This window comes from Acanthaster planci, linkage group LG01 (genome assembly GCF_054643075.1).
Source record: "Acanthaster planci isolate LZ-2023a linkage group LG01, COTS_SCS, whole genome shotgun sequence".
NCBI classification, from domain to species: Eukaryota; Metazoa; Echinodermata; class Asteroidea; order Valvatida; family Acanthasteridae; genus Acanthaster; species Acanthaster planci.
In genome coordinates this window covers 34,423,383-34,447,956 of record NC_141777.1, presented here as the reverse complement: position 1 = coordinate 34,447,956, position 24,574 = coordinate 34,423,383, and the positions used below count along the sequence as shown (strand labels likewise).

General features: G+C 41.4%; 1 protein-coding gene across 2 annotated transcripts; it reads left to right on the top strand.

The window, feature by feature from the left end:
• Nucleotides 1-608: 608 nt before the first annotated feature.
• LOC110979621 (2-Hydroxyacid oxidase 1-like) lies at nucleotides 609-23,134 on the top strand. Of its 2 annotated transcripts, none has more exons than XM_087146777.1 (8): nucleotides 609-1,009; nucleotides 14,813-14,964; nucleotides 16,677-16,926; nucleotides 17,532-17,665; nucleotides 17,900-17,991; nucleotides 18,933-19,094; nucleotides 20,849-20,918; nucleotides 21,137-23,134. In XM_087146777.1, exons 1-8 carry the CDS (start codon nucleotides 867-869, stop codon nucleotides 21,205-21,207), a joined length of 1,074 nt encoding a protein of 357 aa, XP_087002903.1. In that variant the 5' UTR covers nucleotides 609-866; the 3' UTR covers nucleotides 21,208-23,134. The 2 variants fall into 2 exon arrangements, with proteins under 2 accessions (XP_087002903.1, XP_087002909.1); XM_087146783.1 differs by lacking the exon at nucleotides 609-1,009 and adding an exon at nucleotides 4,406-4,545.
• The last annotated feature ends 1,440 nt before the right edge of the window (nucleotides 23,135-24,574 follow it).

Sequence of the window (24,574 nt, the reverse complement as noted above, 5' to 3'; positions counted from 1 at the left end):
TACTGCTGTTCTTTTCATCTTGATTTAGACTTATTAGAGTGATGGAATTACCTGTAGTATTTAATCACCTCAAAGTTGTCCACCAATCGAACTGACATGTCATGTATAGTGGGTGGCTATGACCACGAAATAAACCAATGAATATTGGCCTCAATATTCTTCAAAGTCCATGGTTCGAGTCGCCAACCCCCCCCCCCGTGTTAAAGCGTGGGGTGGCAGCATATTTGTCAGAAGAATAAAGATACCGGTAGATAACGCGTGGGGGCGAGCAATAGTTTGTAATGTGCCATAGATACTAGGTTTCAAAAGAATAAAAAAGTTTTAACTAGATGCAGGTGCTAAAGTGTCACACAAATATTACGTTTGATTCTTTGCATCTAAAATCTGTAACCGCTTTGGGTCTCCTGCAGGGAATCTGGAATGGGGATAAGTGCTTAATCCTATAGACCAAGCGCTTTGCTTTCAGTGAGTCTTACACACTTCAGTAGAATTCTTCCAACACATGTTCAATCGCTAGTCGGACAAATGGAAATGTTACTCTTAGCTAGCTGAGCTCGGTGAAAGTTTTGTGTCCCGTCTGCTCAGTGGTACCTCCTGTGATCTCATGGTACATGGTAAGCTCCAGTAAGAGCTGCAAGGCCGGGGTGCAAGACCAGAACTACCAGCGTTAGTGGGTTAGCCAATCAGAGTGCTCCGTCCAATTTTGGTAGCAAACCTCATATCTTGCGGTCGTAACCTCCGAACGGTCCACTAGTGCATGTGTCGACGCATCCACAATCAACATACATGTATATGTTAGTGTTTACGTTTCTGCAGCGTCACTGCTTTTCGACTGGGGTCAGTTGTCAAGAACAAGAATAGAGAAAATGGCAGGCTTGTCGCAGCCAATGTGTCTGAAAGATTTTGAACCGTTCGCCCGTAAATCTTTTCCTGAACCTGTCTACAAGTATTACAGAAGCGGTTCCCATCCAGAACAGACTCTTCGGGACAATGAGGTCGCTTTCCAAAGGTATGTTTAATGCAGATATATACGCGTAAATGTATGTAGATTCGTATGTACATGTACATGTACCTTGCCCCAACTACAAGTGTAAAGCCAGTCGACTGGACCCTCTCCATACAGGTTAAGCACGGCAGCATCTTACCGGTCACTGGTTTTGTTCCACAGGGTTGCACAGTCATGAATAGACCTTGTGAAAAGAGTCACGTGCCCTTGTAGTCTGCACTATGGTAACTCGGCAAGAATTTATTTCGTTCGGCACAGACAAACAATTATGGCTTAACAAACATCATTCGTACATAGAAACAAGTACAATTCCTTTATTGCCAATGCAAGATTCAAGACAACTGCATGCCTTGAAACGAAGTTATATAGCTATTGACCTTGTGCACTTGTCTCACTGATATCCTTTCAACTTAAATTTGACAACGTGCTCATCAGCACAAACAAGAGCCCATGGAGGCAGGCTCAACCACGAGCAGCGGGCACGTGCAAGCACCCCCAGTGATGGTCGCTCATCCGTTGGCGCTGACCCACCCCCAAAACTCGACAGACTGGCTAATGCCACCTCTCCTCCGTGGGCTTAAACCATCCTGACTGCTTTCCAATGCAGCCGGACAAGAAATTCCACCTCCCATTCCGCCACCTAACCCTTTTTGCCGCTAATGCGTGTACAATGCACCCCTCCCCCCAAAAACCCAAAGTTGGAACTGGGGTGGGAGGTGGAATCTTGTCAGTGTCGAGCCATAACTGAACCAAAAAATGGCTGTTTGCACGGTAAACATTCCCGCCGTGCTCGCCTACTTAAGAGTGTGACCTTCAGCTTTCTGGCCACATGAGCCACAACGAAACCCTGGCTCTGTTCTGGAGCTTGATATGCCCAGGTCATGGCCGGAGCTTGATATGCCGAGGTCGTGCCTTTTCACAAGAGTGCTTTGCCACAAAGAGGGCAAACCGTGTTGTGAAAAGACTCTGTCACGCCTCATGTGCTAACTTGGCAAGAATTTATTTTACTCGGTACAGACAAACAGTTGTGGTTTATATTATATTTATATTTATTTATTTCAAACAAAGTTTAGGGTTGTGAAAAAGACATCGACGTCCAAAACTAAGATTCACTCCCCGGGTAAGAATAAAAACAATAAGAAAACAAACACACAAAAATATATGGGATAAAAGAGCGTGAACAATAGCACTAATTGAACAAACAAGCAGGAATAATTAAAATTTGATGCACAATACGCAAAAGAAATAATCAAATAAAAAACACAGAATTTAAGTACAATAAAGTAAACGGAGTATAAAATAGACAAGTGAAAATACAGAAAAACACAAGAAAAATAAAAACGACACAGAGCATATAAGTGCATGGAATTTAAAATAAATGGTTCTTGAGAGTATGCTTAAAGATATATAGGGAAGGGCTCTGGACAACATAGTCTGTATATTCCAATCGTTGGCTGTACGCAGATAAAAAGAATATTTCAATATATCCGTTCTGGCAAAGGGAACCTGTAGTTTTAAGCTGTTGTCATTGCGACCAATTCTTGCAGCGGGCTGAAATTTCATCAAAGAGTTGATGTTAAGACATTAAGTTGATGTTAATTTTATACCACATGAGGAGACGAAAATATGTTCTCCTTGTTTCCAAGGATGTCCCCCAAGACATGATAGAAGTATGGAGTAACTGGTTTGCCAGTCTCTACAAATAAACCGCACGAATCTATTTTGAATGCGCTCAGCTGGGTTTGTGTGGGTGGACCTGTATGGGTCCCAGACGGGGCAACAATAATCCGTCACTGAACGCTCAAGAGAAAGGTAAAGTTTACTGAAGACTTCATCAGAGCAATTTTTTAATGTACGCTTAGCAAAACCAATTGTTCTAGTGCATTTGGTGTACGTTTCTTGGCAGTGGTCGGCCCAACTTACCTTACAATTTATAGTAATACCTTAGTATTTCTCAGACGTTGTTTTCTGCAATTTAACGTCGTTTATATAATTATTATTATATCGGCGAGTTCTTCTGGAAATGTTCATAACCTTACATTTATTCACGTTAAACCCGAGCATCCACCCTTGCGACCAATCATAGAATAAATTCAGATCATGTTGTAATCTACCACGACCTTCAGGGAATTTTACTGTACGATACAATACACAGTCGTCTGCAAATAAGCGAATAATCGATTTAATATTATTATATATGTCATTAATAAAACATAAAAAAGCGTCGGCTCAAGAGTGGTGCCCTGTAGTACACCAGACAGGACTTTGTTCCATCCAGAAGTTTTACCGTCTACTATCACTCTCTGAGATCTATTAGTTAAAAAATTCATTATCCAATCCAAATTTTTCTCACCGATGTTAAACATATTAAGCTTCTGGCAGAGGAGACTCTGGTGAACTCGGTCAAAGGCCTTAACAAAGTCGAGGAAAATAACATCAACACCATGCCCAGAGTCCAAATAACTGCTCCAGTCATGCACAGTGTCCAAAAGGTGTGTTTCACAAGACCATTTTTCTCTGAAGCCATGCTGATTGTCGTTCAGTACCTCGTATTTGTTTAAGTGAGTGGTAACCCTGTCATAAATGATACGCTAGAGAATTTTACAGAAAACAGAGGTAAGACAGATGGGCCTTTAATGGCAGGCGTCATCTTTCTTACCCTTTCTACGTAAGGGTACAACATTTGCTAGTCGCCAGTCTAAGGGAGTAACACCAGATTCCTAAGAAGCGTTGAATAACTTCGCTAGGGAGTGAGCAAGGAGATCAGCGGCTTCTCTCAGAATTATGGAGGCAATACCGTCAGGCCCAGGAGATTTATTAATATCAAGGTGGTTCATTATTTGAAGGACGTCTGAGGCACTACACTTAATATCACTCAACTGCTCAATACCTGACAACACTTCTTTTGGTAAGGGGTAATCGGATTGCTGTTTGGTGTTAAATACAGAATTAAACTGTGCATTCAAGGCCTCCGCAATAAGTTGAGGATTAGAACAGTGACCCCATCTACATTAATGCACTCAATAGAATTATGATAGCTTCTACGACTCTTAACATAATTACAAAACCTCTTAGGGTTATCATCAATATTTGACACAACTTCTTGACCATAGTTAGCAAGTCTTTGTCGGACTTCTGATTTTATGTCACGCCGGATAAATTTGTATTTATCCCACTGGGAGGAGCTATTAGACCTTCTGGCCACTTTAAATGATCTAATTTCGCTGGTAATCCATGGCTTCCTATTGGTAGTCTAAATAAATTTGCAAGGAACTTAATCTTCCACAACATCCTTAAGTATGTTCTTCCATGTTTCTCAGGACTTCTCTACGTCAGTAATGTTCATGAGTTCTCCTTGTCTTTCCTGGAGGGTCTTCCTCCAATCCTCAAAATTTGTTTTATAATATACATGTAGATAGATTTTTCTGTTTTCTCTTCTCACACGTCTGGGAGCGCACTACACAGCCCATATAATGGCGTCATGGTCGCTTTATACTCCTGGGATTACATGGACATCAGTAATATTTCCAGGACTTGATGTGAGTAGGAGATCAAGTATATTTTTACTTGTTTCAGAAACCTTGGCTCGTTAACATGCTGGAATAGATTAAATTGCTCTACAATGGACACAAATAGTTCGTTGTTACTGAACTCCACTGGGTAACCTTCATCCCATCGAATTTTAGGCATGTTAAGATCACCAGTTAGAATAATGTATCTCTGCTTCATCCCACCCTTACTTAGTGTTAACAGGGATTTGTATAATTCAGTGATTCAGAATGAATAAGTCGGTCTCAGGTGGTGTGTATTAAACACCGATAAATGTGGTGGTATTCTTACAGATAACTTCACACCACAAAACCTTACAATCAGTATATAGGTCTGGGCGGTGGTGGGTGGATAAAGTAATTTTCCAGGCAATCAGAACGCCACCACCCGTATCTATTTTTGTCCTTTCTAATGACCGTATAATAATTTATCAGGAAAAAGTTCACTAAAACAAATTTCCATACTGAGGTGAGATTCTGTGATACAGATTACATCAGGATTTTCAATAATACAATTTATATCATAAATTTTATTACAGATACTTCGTGCATTCAGCGATACACATTATAAGTTTAACAAGCATCACCCCGGCATATGCAAACAAGTACAGTTCCTTGCCAATGCAAGGTTCAAACCACTGGCTTGAAACAAAGAAGTTGTATAGCTATCGACAATGTGCACTTGTCTCTCTGATATCCTTTCAATTTCAATTTGACATGTGTTCACCAGCACAAACAAGAGCAAATGGAGGGAGGCTCAACTATGAGCAGCGGGCACGTGCCAGCACCCCCGGTGATTGTCGCTCATCCATTTTTTTTTGGTGGGCTGTAACACTTCCCATTTCTTTGGTTCACCACGGCGAGCCATCAGAACTAAAAGCATACATACACCTGACTAGGTTAACACTCAAAACAATGATAGCTTAGCACTGAAGGAGTGCGTGTATACCTATACTTGGTCAAAACGCAAACACATGGGGCAACCTTTTTTCAATCTAGCTAGCCATCTCCTAGACTTCCTGAGCATGGTCATCGGCATTAACCACGTACACGAACCAGCATTACTTTGAATACTGGAGTAATTAGTTGTACATGTCTCGTTTTACACTTTGGTACTCAACGTTTACTCAGTTTGGTCTGTCCTATCCGCCTTGGACATTAACCTTCTTCCATAAGAGCTGTCTTGAGTCCTGCCCCCATAACCACTGTCTGTACATCTTAATTGACAGATAACACTATTTGCACATGTTGTACCATAACCACACCTTACATGTTTATAGGTATACATGTCACTCCGAAATACAATTTCTACTCACTCCATCAAGTGCTAATTAGTAATTTTTTGGGGGGTGTTTTGGTTTGTTTTCAACTACGAGTGTACTATTCTTGGCTACAGCTTGGGTATCAGGCAAAACCAGTATCATCAGACTTGGTGATATTATCCGAGGTAACGGAGACAACTCACAATGTAGATTCTTCGGAAATCACCTTTTCGGTATTGTCATCGACTTTGATAGCTACTCTGAAGTCTTTGATTAGAATGTCCGACCCCTCATGGAATAAGCGAACGCCGTCCTTAATAAGGAACAGCCGTTTCTGCAACACTGTGATCGCTGGGTAGGGAATGAAAGATGTGTTCATTAGCTTGTTCAGACGGCGTCTTGCAAAAGAGTTCATTGGTTTTTTAAGTCCATCAAGTGCTTTTTGGGAGAAATTCCCCTGCAGCCATCCTCGGTACAATCTTGCTTCAAATCGGCCAATATCATTTGAGCCAAGGTGGATTATCAACCATGAGAGGCATGTGTCTGCAGGAGCCACTTCAGCCGGTGGGCCAAGTCTTGAAGAAGTGCCCCACCTTTCCCAAGCCAGAGGATCTCTGCGCTGGTTGTGCCCAGATCCGCTGTGCTTGTTGTGTCTACTCTGTCTTTGGCCTGGCGAATAATGCTGTCACCAATCAACAACCATATTTGTGTGCTCGCTCTGTGTGGATAATAGCCTAACACCTTGTGAGCCATATAAACACAGCACATGTAACATTATAAACCCACTGCTCATAACATTCCTTAGTTGGGCTTCTCTTTGGCGTTCATTACCGTTGTTTTGCAGCATTACTGCCTTATATATGACATGAAAGCAGTACTGTACCTGTTTTCCGAATGTCTTCTGCTGAGGCACCATTCATAGCTTCTGTGGTGGCAGCACCAATGTCCCACTATAAAATTGATGAGTTGACAATCCCGCCTGGCGCAAAGCTTTTTGCAATAATGCCTTGAACTGATACCGTGTGAGGGGTTGACAGTATGCATGGCAAAGTAAAGTACTAAAGGTTGCTGGTCGTATGCTAATAAAATTCCCTTACGGCCTGCACAGGGCATGGCCCCGCTAGACATGTTGGGATACGAAGGGTTGTTGACCGCCCTTGTTGATCGGTTTTGGAATAACGAATACAAACTAACAAGGTGGGGCCAGTTGTCCAGCTACTTTTTAATGTTTGTAATGGCCAACACTCGGTCTGTTGGCCCACCCCTTTTTTGCTGTGACGATGAATTCTCCTACCCTCAAAAAGCCAAAATACGCTAACAAGAACGCAGCTCGGAATAGCTTTGCTTCGAAAGCAGTGGATTACACTGCTTGCAAAGTGGGCACGATTTGTTTTACGATCAACCATATGATGGGGCGCCTGGTATCCGGTGCCCTCTTGTTTCTCCTGTGACCTTCTAACATTCGTTAGACTAAAAAAGTTGAGTCGGGTCATCCAATTATGGCTTTTGTGTAACGGGGCCAGAGCCGACACATGCAAGCCAAAAGAGGACGAAGCCATGCCCTACAAGGAGAGAGCTGCAATAGATGAGATGGTGTGCTGTAGATGTGTTGTGGTAAGCCAGACGGGGTCTAGTTTAGATTGGAGACGAAAATCCTGCTCGCCGATATGCACCTAAATTGCCTGGTACGTACCAATGACCCCGACAACAGCCTGTGGGTTTCTTGTGCTATATCTCCCATAGCCATTCGGGTAAAGGGGGCGGCTCTGTTTCGGCGTGTGCTGCAGCACGTTTGAAAATGTGCAGCTGTAAACGAAACAATGTATCAGCAATGGCAGTTTCCTTCTTCCCCAATTGCGTTGCCTTAAAAGAGATGTTATGCCGCAAACATGTAAACATGATCTTTGCGCACCGCAACCCTTTCGACGCCGTGGAATATGCAATCTACCATTGACCCTTTTCCCTTGAAGGAAGCCGCCATAGCCAGTACTCGCACTTGCATCGGTAAACAACTCAATTTCGTGATTAGTTGCCCAGCTGTTTATTGTTGTCCCGTTAATGGATTCTAGGAACTTCAACCACATTCTCAGGTCTGCCGTGGCGCCTTCTGACAGTTGTACTTGTTAGTTCTAACCGTCCTTTAAGCATGTCTATAAGCCGCCTTAGAAAGGCCCTACCTGGTTTGACTGCACGACAGATAAATGTCAAGGAACCGATTACCAATTGCACCTCCTAGACTGCTTAAGAGTCCCTATTCCTTGCTCTTTTATTTATCTTCTGTTTGACATCTCTCATCTCCCCGGCGTTAATCGAGTTTGCATGCGGACGGTATCAAGTTCTAGCCCCAAATAAGTCGGTTTTGACACTGGCCCTTCGGACTTCTGTGGCGTCAGCGGGATACCGAGGAACTCGTAGATGGCTTTGAGTTCCAACAACAGCAACGTGCATGAGCCAGCCTCGTTATCCCTTCTGCCTACACATAGAAAGTCGTCCATGTATTAAATGAATAATCCCCGGTGTAACTCTACAAATGTAGTAAAATTCTCAAAGTAGGCCGGTGCGCAACACGCACCCATACATGTAGATAAACATTTATCAACGTACTAGGTCACATTGATTTGAGTCTAACAACTCGAAGTCCGGGGGGGGACTGGTAATAAGCCAAAATTGGACTTGGTGTCTGCTTTGCTAGCAATGTGTCTTGACCCAATTTGGACATCAGTTCTACTGCGTCCGATCAAGTTTGCTATATTCAACAATGCAGTCATCTTTATCTAGGAAGTCGTTGATTGAGTATCCCTGAGAATAGGAGAGATGCTGAATCATGTGGAATTTCTCTGTTTTGGCACTAAACCGGATTGGGTTTATCCTTAGATTATCCAGGGGACGGCTCCTGAACGGCGCTACGATCCTGCCTAACGCCACCTCTTCATTGATCTTTCGTAGGGCTATAGCCGTGTTGGACAATACTGACTTCCAGTTGGGAAATTCCACCGGTAATCGTGGCCCCATATAACTAAGTTCAAAACTTGTACTGAAACCCTTGGCTAAACACTGCGCTACCTGCTTCTCTGGATACAATCGAAGGAGGGGGGGTAGATTGTGCTTGTTGATTGACGCACTAGACGTTTACTTTGGCAGGGATAAACTTGGAAGTGGCCCTATATTTTTGCTTAGCTTCTGCCTAGCAGGATGACTGGACATTCATCTTCCTCTTTTACTGTCCTTTTTTGTAGTGCTGGCTATCCAGCAGTTTGGATTTGCTTCTGTGCGTTTTAGTTGCTGTTTGAGCATGAGACTTTGCCGTGGCCGGGTGCTCAACAAATGCTGCATGCCCCTTTGAAATTGAACTCGAAACAGTGCTCGGGCTGTTTAGTTTGCCCGTATCCCCCTTTGACACTCTGTATTCTTTTTGGCTGATATTGGTTAAACCTTCAAATGCCGACTTGACTCCCCCAATGTGCTATTGGCTTTGAGTTGTCCCGAACTTGTCCGCCTCCAGCAACATACAACAGCCATAGTTCGCCGTCAATTGCTTCCCAGGGCATATTGCCACTGGACATCCTATACCGAAACTCAGAGTCATTATCACGCCAGCCAAGACCCATAGGCCTATACATATATACTTGTTTGCTGCTGAGCGTATGATACTACAGTATTTTAGTAGATGCAATGCATATTCTGTTTTGCTTGTAGGTAGATACTACTGTTAACAAAATGCATCTATCCATGACTCTATCGACCAAATCTTTTGTTTTAGCTTGGCCCGTCTCAAAACAATATTCTCACCATTCTGCACTAACGACAGATCGACTGAATTCGAGTTACTATTGGTAGTGCCAGTGACTCGACTCAAGTTCCATTTAGCTTGTTGAGCAACAGGCTGAATTCTATGAACTCTCCTTTCCATATTCTTTCTTTCACATTTTGTTGTACACCAGCCCCAAACAACTCGCCCCGTGGGGACAATGGCGTGGCGATACACGTGTGCCGTGCTGCCCCCGACCGCCACCGAGTAGCAACCCAGTGGGGTCAATAATTGTGTAAGGTACAATATTCTCGACATGACCTTGGCATGTGTGCCTAAAGCTAACAAAGGGCAATATTGTTATGGAGTCTTAGACTCGGTATTTAGAAAGACGATGAGAAACTAAACATCTAAAACAAGAGACGTAAACTATTCCAAAATAATTTAATAAATGATGACTACAGAAAATACAATCAATTTTCAAAAGACCACTTCTGGTGTTACATAAGAGTAGAAGAGCGCCACTACGCCACCCCTACACGAATTAGCTCAGGAAAAAAATAATCAGAATCATATTATTTTTTAGTTAAAGTATCAGCTTTTTCGTTGTGGGTCATTAATGTTCTTAAAGTTGCCTGAACCGAGTTTGACTGTCACACGCAATCCATCTCGTCAGTCGTCACATCATCACCCACAGTCTGTTGGGCTGGCCGGCCACAGGTCTCTCACACGATCCAGCAATTTCGACGATCCCAGTTCATCCAGGGCGCCACTGGAGGCTGAATTATCAGTGATAAATTAAAATAAACGTTTTTATTTCACAAAACCGACATTCGTTTCAATTGTTTTTCAGATAACTTTTTTTTAATCAATAAATACACTCTTCCTTTTAATAAAATAAAATACAATTAAAGTGACATCGGTAAGAAGTCCTTACACGTCTTGAAGAAGCAAACTAATATTGAGACTTTTTTTCAAAAATCAAAGTTGCACCAAATAAGTTGACCATGAATCAACACAGAAAGTCAGCTCAAGAACTACAACAACGCCCTGAAGCCAACTGCGTTGTGGTTCTGCGTGGCTCTAAGATATAGCTCGAAAAACTGCAAGTTGAGATACTAAATGATGCATGTGCTCTCTTAGTGTTTTCTTCTGGATAAACACAATGTAAAAGGAGGTTCACATCTAAGGGCAGCTTAGCTCTTCAATGGAACCAAAATGGGCCATCTTGTACAGTGATCTATAAAACAGAAAACATAATGATTAGCATTTATAGTAACAGGTAATGGTCCCAGGGTCACTTACTCGTTCTAAAGGCCAGGGAACTTTCATGGTAAGTAATTACTTTTGGGGCCAAAAACTTTGTGTCTGTGAGTCTTTCATTGGGCTCAAGAACTACAACTGCGCACCCAATTATCAACATCTTTATACGTTCCTTTCCAAAAGTAGCGAGGGCAAATTTTGTTCTAAGTTCTGTGAAATCCAAAATGGGCAGCAAGGACACTATCATGGCAATTTTCAAGAACTGTCTCTACAAAAAAGGTATATACAATTGATACACATCTCGTTCTAGCATGTGCCGATTTGATGGAATATTCCAAATATGATAAAGTATACCGTCTTTAGTACAATACTGATCGGCTTGTAGTATGAGGTTTCTAGCCTTTCTTTCATCTTCCGGTACTTCTGTTTTTCCAGAAAAATAAGCATCCCACCAGCATTTCATCTGTTGTTAGTGCTTGTTTGAAATTTTTGGAGATCAATTCCAGTTGGAAGTGGAGGAGCTTCGCTTTCTGTACACTCATTACTCTATATCCTTTTTCCACACTGATATCTCAAGTTCCTTTCAACATTTACACTTGGATTTGATGACTCGATTTTATTAATACACAGAGCTTCATCGGCTGTATCATCAAATTCTGTTTCTACCCAACTGGTATCCATTAGGCCTATTGTTGGAACAGTACTATCTGAAACATGACATTGGTTACATTCGGAACGTGGTCTATCATAACTAATTCTGCTGGGTGCATCGATATGACAATATCACCCTTTAACGTGTACAACTTCAAAAATATATGACTGCAACTTTAAGGCCCAGCGTGCTTGTCGACCAGTAGCATGTTTACTGTCAAATTACCATATAAATGCAGATTGGTCAGCCACTACAGTAAATTTAACTCCCTGGAGATACTGCGCATATTTCTTGACAGCTTCGACAATTGCAAGAGCTTCTAATTCAGTAGTACTGTAGTTGCGTTCTACATTATGTAATGCTTTGCCACCATAAGCACTTACTCTTAAGGCTGTGCCGAATATTCGAATAACCTAATATTCGATCGATTGTCGAATATTTGAATATTGTTTTTCGATTTTGAATATTCGAATGCAAAATTTATGAAAAGGATGGGAAAAATTTCTTTTGATTTAAATGACAAATTTGCATCATGGAGGATTGCTTCAAGCAGATTCAAATGAAAAGTGTCAGAAATCTTACAACAATTTAAACAGTAGCAAAGTTGGAATGCGCCCGTTGACAGTAGATAACACCATTCACGATAAAAAAAGTGTTTTGGCTGACCCTTTAAGCAGAACATTAGATAGTGATGATTGACAAATACAGACACGGGAATTGAGTATTATTATTGAGGCTTAGACGCAAAGAGACGAAGAGAACTAATTTCTAACACAAAAGACGTAAACTCGGCTTCCAAAATAATTTAATAAATGATGACTACAGACAAATACAATCATGTTGTGACGAAGCCAACGCCCTAAAGCCAACTGCAACAAATAATGGACACTGGCTTACTTCTATAACCATACAAGAACGGGTGGCATCAAAAGAATTTAAGGATCTTTCAGAGGGCCACTTCTAGTATTACATAAGAGTATGTACGACAGTATTTAGATAGAGACTGGGGCCCAATTTAATAGACGGGTTTACATTTTATTTAAGCTCAATGCAAAATGTAAAAGGTTCAGCTCTCGGTGGTGGTATCTGGGGACGGAGGGGGCATATGCATTTAGTCATAATTGGTCAGATGAATGTAACTGGTTGGTTCCCCGCAAGATTAATTTTGAAAAGACTCAAGAAAATGCAGAAAGATAAGGCAAAAGGTAGGCCTACTTTGGTGATTCCCTGTGGAACTCGGCCCCTTTTTGGCCCTTGGCCCTGTGTCAAGAGCAGCTTCAAGGATTTGCCAGCTCAGCCCATTCAGGTAGAGGTTTATCTAACAGAATTGCTTTGGGAAGGCGCAGCGCATCGTGTCATTTCATTAGCAACGTGGAATCAAGTGTGCACGACATGAACGGTTTTTAGATCTCACTAACAACGTTTTCGTCAAAAACCTTCGTGAGTTGAAAAAAAAAGTCCGGTCGTGAGACTTCCAAACAAGATGTCACTTCAGATATGCTCATTGAGCTCTGTAATAAGTTCCAAGATAGTAATGGTTTTTTTATTCTAAGAAATCCCAGTATAACTATGGCTTTTGTAGGATTCTTAAGATTTGAGGAATTAAGTTCTGTACGACGTAATGATATCTGTCTCGTCAGATTATTTCACATAACGCATACAAAAGAGTAAGATTGAATGAAATTCTAATTGCTAAGGTTCAAGCATAGCTTGTCCATATGTTGATGAGATATATGTCAGCAGCAGGGATAAACTCAACAATGGATAAGTACTTGTTCAAATCAGCATACAGATCAAAAGATGTGTGCACATCGGTGTCAAAGACAAAAAAGTAGGCCTAAGTTACACCATGGCCAGGGAATGCATCCTTGAAATGTAGGACCTCTTAAATTTATGCTTACACTCCTTGAGGTCGGCAGGCGCAACAGCAGCATCCAATCGAGAGACACGGAAGGTGGAGAAGAAACGAAAATAGAGGTGGCTACATTCAAAATTCACTGGAAAAATGATAAAAGCTACACATGTATTGGTTTGTATGTTGTGTCAGATAAAAAAAAAGAGTGCAGAAAATTGCAGAAGGTACATGGGATAAATCAAAAAAAGAATGGCCATAGCTTACCAGGTTTAGCTCGAACAAATTAGGAGATGCACGCATTTTATGCAGTTTGTTCCTGTAGTTTTCTAGAACATTTATTTCATTGTAGATCGGCCAAGAAGATTATACTAGTTCAGTTTGTATCGTCTACTCGAAATGCCGAATTCAGACAGTTTTGGTTTGACAAAGATAGATTCCTGACATGTGTCTTTTCCTAAATACGGTATACATAACAGTTTTTCTAACTTCTTAAAATAGGCGGAAGAGCAGAGATGAGATTTAAATTGGAGCATATAGATTGGAACCTAGCAAGCGTGATGAATTTAACAGAGAAAATTTTCTTTGGTTGGATGTGGCCCATTTGCTTGAATTCAGAGAATAAACCTTTCAATCCACGAAAATGGTTACAAGTACAAGGTACATTCTTGGTGTATAGATTCTAACTTCACTGCCAACTGTCAAATGGAGTTGACTTGGATGACTACTTAATACATGTCAAATTTTCCATTCCATAGTGCTCCAGGTGTAAAGTTAAGAGAGTTTTGATTCATGTATCCTTGCTACAAATCAATATCTCTAAACCTTTGATTTGGTATTTTTCTATTAATAGCGCTCAAAGTACTCAGCTATCGCCTAAATGTAAAATGTGTTGCTGTAGTCACTTGTTATAAGAATAGATAAGACAAATGGTCCGTAATTGGACGAGGGAATGCGTGCGGCCTATTGATGCCATGCATGCGGCAAAAAAATTCATACTCGATCCTAAGCATTGATGAATTAATGACCAGATCGGGGGAGTGAATTCGTATAAGAAAAATGGGGCTCATAGGAGGCTTTTCACAAACTTTGGGGGTGGGGCATAGGTCCAAGGATGCGAAGGGAGTCCAATTAACTGGCCCTTGTCAGGCGAAGGGAGTCCAATAGGCTGGCCCTTGTCAAGGGCTAAAGTACACGCCATTATGTAGAGTATAAAACTATTATGGGCCTCCGAAAAAATGTATTTACCAAATGAAGAAATCTAAACATGCCAACTGAAAGAGTCTCTTGAACAATGCTGATTGTTTATTTTTTAACATTGCTTTTGTGAAAAATTAAGACGCACCGTATCAAACTTTATAATATTTCCCTTTCTTCAGGAAAAAATTTAAGAAATGGTTAATCTTAAAGACATGGAGATGTAATATTGAAGAAAAAACAAACCAACAAACCAAACAAAACTCGTGTGTTTTCTGCCGCAGATACAGACTGAGACCCCGCGTTCTACGAGATGTCTCTCACCGTGACATGCGTACCACCTTGCTGGGTCAAGAGATTGCTTTCCCGGTAGCCGTGGCACCTACAGCGGCGCATTGCTTTGCTCACATCGAGGGGGAACTGGCCACTGCTAGAGGTGAATGCATTGATGTCGATATTTGTGGAACAGAATAGCCGGGGCGTGGCGTATATCAACTTTTTGACTGCGATGCACCCCCACTGTGTTTTGTGTTAAGAAAAAATGACGAACTGTGAGGAGTTTTGGAACTTCTCAAGAGAGAAAATGCATTTAGAATGGTAGTACCCAAGAAGAGGGGAAAATATCACCCTTTTTAAAACGCGGCGTTTTAATGTAAAAGGTAAGAGCCTAATTGTAAGTATATACATCTGTATCAAGAGCGGTGCCGACTAGCGTCATGTGTGATGTCCAGTCACCTTCCCTCTTTTGGAATTTTCACGGCTAGGCAATATTTGATTTCAGTTATACCCTGATTTCCGGCACAAACTCACGCCTTTGTGACGACATTACTTCTCAACCGATCTTCTTCAACTCACGAAGGCTGTCCAATTCGCCACAATGTTTTGAATTGATTTTGAAATTTTCTGCAGAAAGTCTATCTTTAGTGATATCTCATCTTTTACTTCCTTTCACGCCTGTCCTTTATAAGTATAGCAAAATGAAATTATAAACTCCGACCTTGTCGGTCACTACCATGGTTTATTAGTCTCGCTTGTAGACAAGCGTCTATGACATTAGTTGAACATTCGCTGATTAATAACTGTTCAAGATGACGCCCGCTTTATACCCCTAGATCTTGACCGAGCAAAAAAAAAGTTTTGTAGGCTTTTGACTATCGCAAGCTTGTTGACGTCAAGGAAAACATATGTCACGCATGATAATCCCCTCACCATTTACAATGAAAATATTTTTTAAAATCAGTCATGGGATAGCTGAGCTGTGTGGGGCCGCCCCCGACCGGGAGATGGTCCAAAACAACACGCCCCTTTCAGAGTTAATGGTAACAAAATGTTACACCATTAAAACTGTAACGTAATACTGATTGTATGACAGTTGGTTTCTTAGAACAATACAGTTAAATCTGTTAAAGCTTATATACTCTGTAAGGGACTTTCAAGGAAAAAAGTGCTGATTTAACCTTTTCTGTAATATTAGACCAACCCTGCCACTTCAATATTCAACTTATGAGGTGAAGTTGTAATTCGAGATAAGTTGGAATCCGATTTAAAGTACTGTAAAACCTCAAACTTGATTATCTTCATTTATACCCTAGTCCTTCGCGAGCTCACTGGACCGTCTGTAATGTCAGTATTTAAATCGATAAACCTGTATTGCAACAGGTCAGTCAAACGGCAGAATAAGGCCCTCTGATATTTTGGTATTCCTGAAATTCCAATGAGAGCATTCCATTGATCTGAATCGAAACATTTACGTAATCTAATAAAGGAAACCTAGGATTTACGACGAATTCCGAATTATGAATTTTGTTCACGAAATGCGCTGTACAAAATAAAGCTAGCTGGCTTGACGGAAATATGAAGCCAATACTTAAAAAAATAACATTGTTATCAATATTCAATGGAACTGACAATTGTACCATAAAATTGCATCAAGCGGTATGTTTGTGTTGACATTTAAAATAAATTTAAAGCAGACTAGCTGAAAAGTCTCAGCAAATTTAAAAAAATTCCTTTCCGTGTTAAGTCACAACCCTAATAACAACCAATAAGATCATTTGAAAACTATTCTGAAAGCTTGAAAATATTTACAGGCTGCAATATTAGTGTTGAAAGTACATGTATGTACATGTAGTCTGATTTTATTGACAGCTGCCAAGGCTACAGGAACAGGAATGGTGCTAAGTTCTGGCACCACCTCGACAATGGAAGATGTGGCTGCAGCGTCGTCACCAAACGGACTGCTCTGGGTACAGCTTCAAATATTTCGAGACTTTGATATCGTCCGTTCGATCATTAGGAAGGCGGAAAAACTTGGATACCGAGCACTAGTTGTGACCATAGATTGTTCAGTGCCCCGCAGAACAAGTCGGAGGTCGCTTAAGCTTCCACCGGGGAAAGGGTAAGTTTGGAAACGTATGGAAATAACAAACTTAAGTCTTAAGCTTCGACACGAACGTTTTTACTGGTGGATCTGTTACTGTTTTCGACAGGGCTCCCGGTTTCTTTTGAATAGATAACCAACGAACAAACAAATTGATACTGAATGCAGATTAGTGACCTGACTTAAATTTGTTAAATTTAGCACCTGCGGTGTTATCAGAAGACTACACCAACACTTTTCACTGGTGTTAAAATTTTGGAGTTATTTGGTGTTAAAACACCTTCTAGTGCACTGTAACACTTATAGGTGTGCAAAGTAACATCATCTGTGTTAAAGTAACACCCTATGCTGTGGTCATCTGATAACACCCAAACGTGTTGATTTTAACACCCGAGTTTTTACAGTGTAGAAAGGGAAGATCCAGAAAGATCATCATGAGAATTATGGGACGAGTTGACGGCAAAAACCCTCTTTGAAGTGAAAGCTAAAGGGATTGTAGGATAGGCCTAAATTATATCTACTCGGTTTCTTATAGATCTTAATTATTCAGTTATACCCTGACTTCCGGGCACTACTTTTTAGTTTTCATCCCCATCCTTCATATTTTGTTTTCTAATTGACAGGCTAGCTCATTTTCCTGGGGTCGATATGTCAAGTTTTGGAGCAAATATTACCAACGACAGTGTAACCTGGAAGGACATAGACTTGTTGCACAGCATCACCTCTCTTCCTGTGGTACTGAAGGGTATTCTGACAGGTAAAGGCAAATAGGCGGTCTGTGGAGAAACCAGAATAGAGGAAAATATTGCCCATTGATGAAATATACGATCGGCTTGTTGGCTACTTGCAGGCTGACAGCCGGTCAAGTTGTTTCAAGCTTGCTGCTTACGGGATGACGTGATTGTTCTTGAGAGCCTTGTTCCTCCCTTCTACTCATAAAATGGCTGATTTAACACGACATTGTCTCTTCTAATGGAATGTAAATTAACAGGAGAAGATGCTCGGGAGGCCTTGAAGCATGATATTGCCGGGATTATCGTCTCCAACCATGGGGGTCGCAATTTGGATGGTACTTTAGCCACGGTAAGTGTTACACGTTCAAACAGAAAATATATATCTACATCAAGAAAACATTTTTGAGAATTAAAATGATAAAAATATTACAAGTACATGTCAAAAGTGTGTTCAAATTTTTAAACATAAACGGAAAACTTTTTTATCACATGTGGCCTCGTGCGCTCGGGAGGAGAACAATTTTTACTGTCTTTATTTTGTCATCCAAAATATCAACTTGGACCAGAAAATAGCAGCTTAGAGGATTTCTTCAGAGAAATGTACAACATTTCGGAGTACATGTTGTTGAGAGAAAGTTGAAAGTTATTTTTTAACATATAATGAGGAAGGTTTGTGTTTCTTTCCATGCAATTTGCGCGTTGTTCTGTGTGTTTTTTTATAAGTGTTCCTCGGTTTTAATAACTCAGGTTTGATGTTCATGTATAGCAGTATTTTTTTTCTTATCGTAATGATTACTTTTGTCGACGAATTTTGCTTTTGTAATGATTTGTAACGTTGTAACTTTTACTTCAAATCATGTGTGTTTTTCACTGTAACTTGGCCTCTGGCTACAAGAGTGAGAAGTAAAAAAGTGACATCAAAATTTGCAACCCTGTGGATTTCAAGAGACGCTCACGCTTGGTGCTTCCACGGCCATATATACACATTCGCAAATAATTACTAATTTGTTACTAGACAAGTATAATTACTAAAACGGGCCATTGGCCATGACCTGTCGTCAGCATTTCCTGCTCTGTTGACCTCTTCAGTCATCGTGCATCGTTAGCTCTCCTTAACTTTTCGTTTCATATGCCAACCTGTTCAGTTGAACTTGGAATGTTAAAATCCAATTTGATCATGCAGTTTGAAAATGCATTAGAACTGCGATTGAAATTGTTACTCGATTTTGAATAATTTTGAGAGAAACTATAAATCTCTAAGCATACATGCTTTTTCAAACATTCATGTAGATCGATGCACTTGCTGAGGTAGTGGAAGCAGTGCGTGGTTCCAATATCGAGGTGTATCTTGACGGAGGAGTACGGAGAGGCACCGATGTGTTGAAGGCGCTGGCCCTGGGAGCGAGGGCCGTCTTCATCGGTCGGCCGGTACTTTGGGGACTCGCCTATGATGTAAGTCTTCATTAAGTTGAGTCAACTTTTTGATGCAAGAGACACCACCAGCTGTTGTGATTGACGAAATGCGTAAGAATGAAACGTTTGGACGGAGGTCCACCGTCCATGGCCACCCACTCGTTTAACATTCACCTTTTGCTGCTAAATAGTTTGACGAGTGGTGATGGGGCAGTGTTATGGAGAATGTTGCTTCTTAGGGTGCAGTCCTGGCACTAACGTATAACATATCTGATTTCCCAACCTCCTTAGCCAAACAGTACATGAGTGCTGATGACGTTACTCTCAGATTCTGCCAGGCATGTCAAGGAGGTAGAGGAAAGGCTTTCTTGAAGACCTTGAAGCTGAAGCCGTCTGTATGTGCTCACCCCACTGAGCCGTCTGGGTACCATTTTTCTCTGGGAATCAACCATCCGGAGACCATCATAATTAAATCCAAAAACGGCTGAATCAGAAAGCTGCTCATCCTCACCACCTTGTGCATGGTATCTGCCATGAGAAGGAGTTTTGAATACTGTATAGTTTACGATAACAGTGTGTGTGGCAGATCTTCATAATCGAAGGGATCAGGAGAATTTAGGGGTCGACTGCGCCACGTTATGGCGTTTGTGACGTCAGCGTCTGGCTTCGGTATTTTGTAGCTCAGTGTCTGTGATTGCAGCGTTGATGCCATCTTTGGTTACAGCTCGCCATCTGGGACGGTGCCTTGCCAGATTTTCCTTCTCAGTCGCCAGTTGCAATGGGGGCGGCGTTAAGATGGCGTTTGATGACATCTGTAGCGTAGCATTCGTCTGCCTGGCCGTCTGGGTGAATCTGTACTCTCACCGTAGAGCAGTACCTTTGGCAGTCTGTGCTCCTCCGTGCGCTCTTCCCATTTCAATATCTCCAGCCTTTGCTGAGATTTAAGGTGCCAGAACGCTCGCGACCCGCACAGACACCCTGAGATAACTCCTCAAAGCCCTATCAGTACGTTAAAAACGCGACTTATGACGAAAGGGGTAGCTGGGTTTGAAAATCCTTCTCCTAGCCTTTGACTAAAAAGGTCTTCCCACATGGCAGCAGGGGTTCAGAGAGAAAAGAGGCCGGCAGACACAGCTGCCGGCTGAAGGCAAAGAACCAGTGTGGCTCCAGGCAGACCGTCGACTCAGGAGACACCCTAGTTCATCCGCTCGTGCCAAATACATGTATGCAGTCTAGTACAATAACAGTGTAATAACACTCATAGCTGTTAATAAACAAGTTCAATGAAGCAAAATGCCACCATAAGAAGCTTGCTGGTAATATAGTTTAATAGTCTCCTGAATTATCACCCCCCCTCCCCGTGTAACAGCTTTAGCATCATTTTTCTTAGATCTCATCACAAAAAAGGGGGAAAACAGGAATTCGAACGAGCTGGCGTGCTAGTATAGTGAGTAAGGAAAAGGTTGAGTGTGAATGGTCATTGCTTGATTTCCATATGGTACTTTTTTCTCAGTCGCTACTTATTATAATTTTTTGTAGTTAGAATCTATCAATTGCGGAAATGTTTTTTCATTTACTACCCAAATATGTAGCCTTGACGTTTGTTTCAGTCAAGTTGAAAACGCTCGCTTCAACTCATTATCGACGTGAGCTTCATTTATTAACAAAAATCTGTTTAGTTTGATCTTGTTTATGGCCTGGCAAATCGAAAAACTAACCGTGTGGTGTGATAATGGATTGCTTGCTATAATAGATTGCTTGCTACGAAAGAGGTTTCTTTTTTCCCTCCACAGGGAGAAGGAGGAGTAAGGAAGGTTCTTGAGATGATCAGAGATGAGTTCAGTTTGGCAATGGCACTCTCAGGTAAGAATCTTATCTTAATCTTTATCTAAATGACATCTTCACTTCTTTGAGCAGGACAGGGTTTCTCGGTTTAATCAGCCAGCGAGTTGTGTGGGCCTCCTCTGTGCTGTTGATTTCGTAACTGGGGCATAGTGACTACAGAATAAACTATTTTTCGTGATGTATTTAGTCCTTTATTCCACGTGACATGTTATGCTGTTCTACCCTTGATCCCACAGGCTGTCGCAGCGTGGGCGACATTACACCAGATCTGGTTGTCAAGCAAACATCATTCTCTGCCAACTTGTGAAAGCTTCCTCAACATACCAAACTTTATTACATTAAACTTTTGTGTCGATAGCATCAGACTCCGTAAAATAAATGAAAAAGCCAGTGACAAATTAACTACTTATCAACTAAAGAAGAAATCCGGAGATGAATTAACTGATTCCACGGGGGTCTGCTTTTGGCAATAGCTACATGCGATGTATGTACACTCATGGGAAAAAAAGGCACCACCACCGCTCACAAAAGTCGCATTTACAGTTCAATACTACTTAACATGACCTCCATTTGATTCAAGAACAGCTGTAATTCGTCGCCTCATGGATTGACAGTAATGTCCCAGCTGGTCCTGTGGGATAGCAGCCCTTTCTTCCTCCAGGGTGCAGACCACTAATTCAAGTGAGAGTTTCCGGCCAGCTCATCAACATTAAAAGTGCACCCACAGTATCTTTTGAAAAAGGAGGTTGTTTGGCCCCAAAATTGGTGAGATTGTGTACATCCTTGCCAGGATCAACTCCCTGGGTCTTTGAGCTTTCATATGAGAGCAGAATGGCTAAAAACTGCGTTTGAAAAATCGTCCTAAATGCCCAAGAAAGTTGAGGGTTGCCACTTGAAAAATGGCTGCAATCAGGCTTCGGAAAAATCACTTTTTGGGGTTTGATTTTGTTTTGTGGGAATAATTAAAAATGTCATTGGTTTTAACCCAGAAAAAATTGAAAAGAAATTGAAAGATAAATGACCAGACAAGAACTTCATTTGTGTTTTAAAAATCTCAGGGATGTTGGTGTGCATGTTATTGGACCCTGAACAGTGCTGATTTTACACTGTTTTCAGTGGTGCTTGAATTAGTGGACTGTACCCTCCAATGCCGCCCTCAGCTGCTGCTGTATTTCTGGGGGATGATCAGCGGTCGTGACCCGCGACCTGCAAGCTCGGGGACAATCTGCGGAGGTACCCGTTGTGTTGTAGCGCTCTCCAAGACACATAATCGTTGAGCGATGGTGGACCCCGCACAGCCTGGCCACTGCCCGTCAGTTCCTTTCGGCTTGGAGCGTGCCAGTGACTCGGTCTCTCAGGTTGTGACAGTCGTGACATCACGGATACAAGGGTTTAGCGTCATTTTGGTGCCATGTATAGACAAGGGTTGAATTCAGGACATGACTGTCAAACGCATATCTGGGAGTCACTCATGTTTAACTATTAGCATAAAATATACAAACACAGTTTTGGCGCTCACCCAAATCACTCAACCGGAACGCGATCCAAATTGACGTTTATCTCTAAAATGCTCAAAATCTAAAACTTGCACCATTTTTACAATGCAGGTGCTACTTCCTAAAACTATGAGAATTTTACGGTTTTTTTCCTTGAGTGCACATTTCTGGTTTAATCCTCCAAGTCCAGTTTGCTAAGTCATTATACGATTCCCTTCTATTGTTCGTTACGACTTCATTGATGACATTTATATGGATTTCGAATTGGAGGTAGACTTTCACTATTTTATGTTAATTCATTTTCCAATTGGTGCAAGGGTATTGATATGGACTTATTGTTTATGAATTTATAGTCCAATTATAAAGTCTTCCTGTTATGTCCAACTTCATACAAAGAACCTTCTCTGTAATCATCAGGCATTCATAATGCGGTTTTTTTTTTATTTAGTCATAGTGGGGTGTCTTTTTTAACAGTTATCCCATTCATTTTAGTTGTAGAGCAAATAAGTGTGCGTTTTAGTCATTCTTCTTTCAGTTATAGGTATTCAAAATAATCTCCATTTTCCCAAGTTGCGCGTTGAATTTCTTCACTACATTATACAATGTCCATCGTCAAGTGGAGAGCCTCGTAGAATGCTGTGAATTTGTCGCTGACATCTTACGCATTGAGCATTACCGCCCACGTGATGTCAGATAAACAAATGCCTAAAGGCATAGATCCCCGAGTTCCACCCCCCCCCCCAAAAAAAAAACATTGCCTGAAATAACCAAATAATGAGAGCTCCCAATGAGCCAACTGTATCTATATACACAATGTACATGTACATTCACCGACTATAGCACACATGTGTATCGTTGCTTACATAGTGTACATCAAAGTTAACGGCAATGTCCATGCACACCATAACACATTAATATCACAAACAAAACCAAGAAGTACTCACTGGGGGCTTCTATGTAGACTGTACTACAAATTTGCCATGGGACTACGCCTACACAAAAACGGGTGCTACTGACATCAAAATTTACCCATGCTTTCCGGGTCTCTCTAAAACTTAAACTTCGTGGCGAGCCCAGTGAAAGTCTTCCACTGTTTCTTATACTGTCTTGTTTGTATTCATACGCAATCATAGTACATGTAATGTGAGCTTCAATTAATACGTCACCAAAATACCACATAATACCAGGGGGTTATTATTGTACATTACAATAATTTTAATACATTCAATCAGTTGTCTAAAATATTCTTGGAACTTATTTTCCTGGTGGATGTCTACCAAGTACAACCAGTCCCTGCGCGCGGCAAGCACAAAGGTCAATTCTTTTTAAAAAATCAACAAAGAGGAAGTGAGCCTTAATTTGAGTGTCTTGAACACCTGAAAAACTTGTATTTTTCCTGATTTTTTTAAGTAGGGGAATCATGATATCTGTGGTAGCTTATTCGATGGTCAGCATCGTGATAGCAATACAGGAGAAGAGGGAGTATGATAAATCTGGGAACTAGACTTTGATTGCGCCCTCCTGTGTTGAAAAGTCATTATGCTTGGAGTTTCTGCAGTACAAAACTAAAATAACCCTTTCAGCCCCAGAAGTGCCAGTTGGGCTCAGGTGGCATGCGGGTTCTTTACCAAAGAGCATTAGTGTCCCATGATTTCAGTGTCAGTACGTTCCCAACGTTCCTCTTTGGCACAAGACCCAAATGCCAGCAACGGTAATGCAAATAGCGCTCTCTCCCGTTTGACATCGTCTCGAGCGCTCCGATTGGACGAGATGGCTTGGAGACGCGCCTGGTGTGTCCTTACAGAAACCACAAGAGGCGAAATGGCCGGGGCTTTGGACATTGTCGACGAGATTTTAGCAGAGAGTGGCTCTGCAATATCCTCGGATGAAATTTTCTTCTCGTCCTCATCAGAAGTAAGTGATGATAAATTAGTGGCGACCACATCATTCACCACATCGACGCCACCAGGCACCCACAAGCTGAACTTCAGGTAGGCCTAAAGCATACACATGTACAGCCTTGCAACTAGACACCCTAGTCTCAGTCATTCATATCATTACCATTACAATGTATTGCATTTTATAACCACTAGCAAGCTTGCCATATTTTTCCGGATGTCCTGAATGTGTCACGAATCCTAATTGCTAATCAAGGAAGAGAAAGGATTCAAATCTTTA

Bases quoted from the DNA above. Each gene is read 5' to 3' on its own strand.
- LOC110979621 (XM_087146777.1), top strand. From the start codon at position 867: ATGGCAGGCTTGTCGCAGCCAATGTGTCTGAAAGATTTTGAACCGTTC. The intron at 14,965-16,676 runs GTGAATGCATTG...TTTTATTGACAG, and splicing joins GGAACTGGCCACTGCTAGAG to CTGCCAAGGCTACAGGAACA. The intron at 16,927-17,531 runs GTAAGTTTGGAA...TCTAATTGACAG, and splicing joins AAGCTTCCACCGGGGAAAGG to GCTAGCTCATTTTCCTGGGG.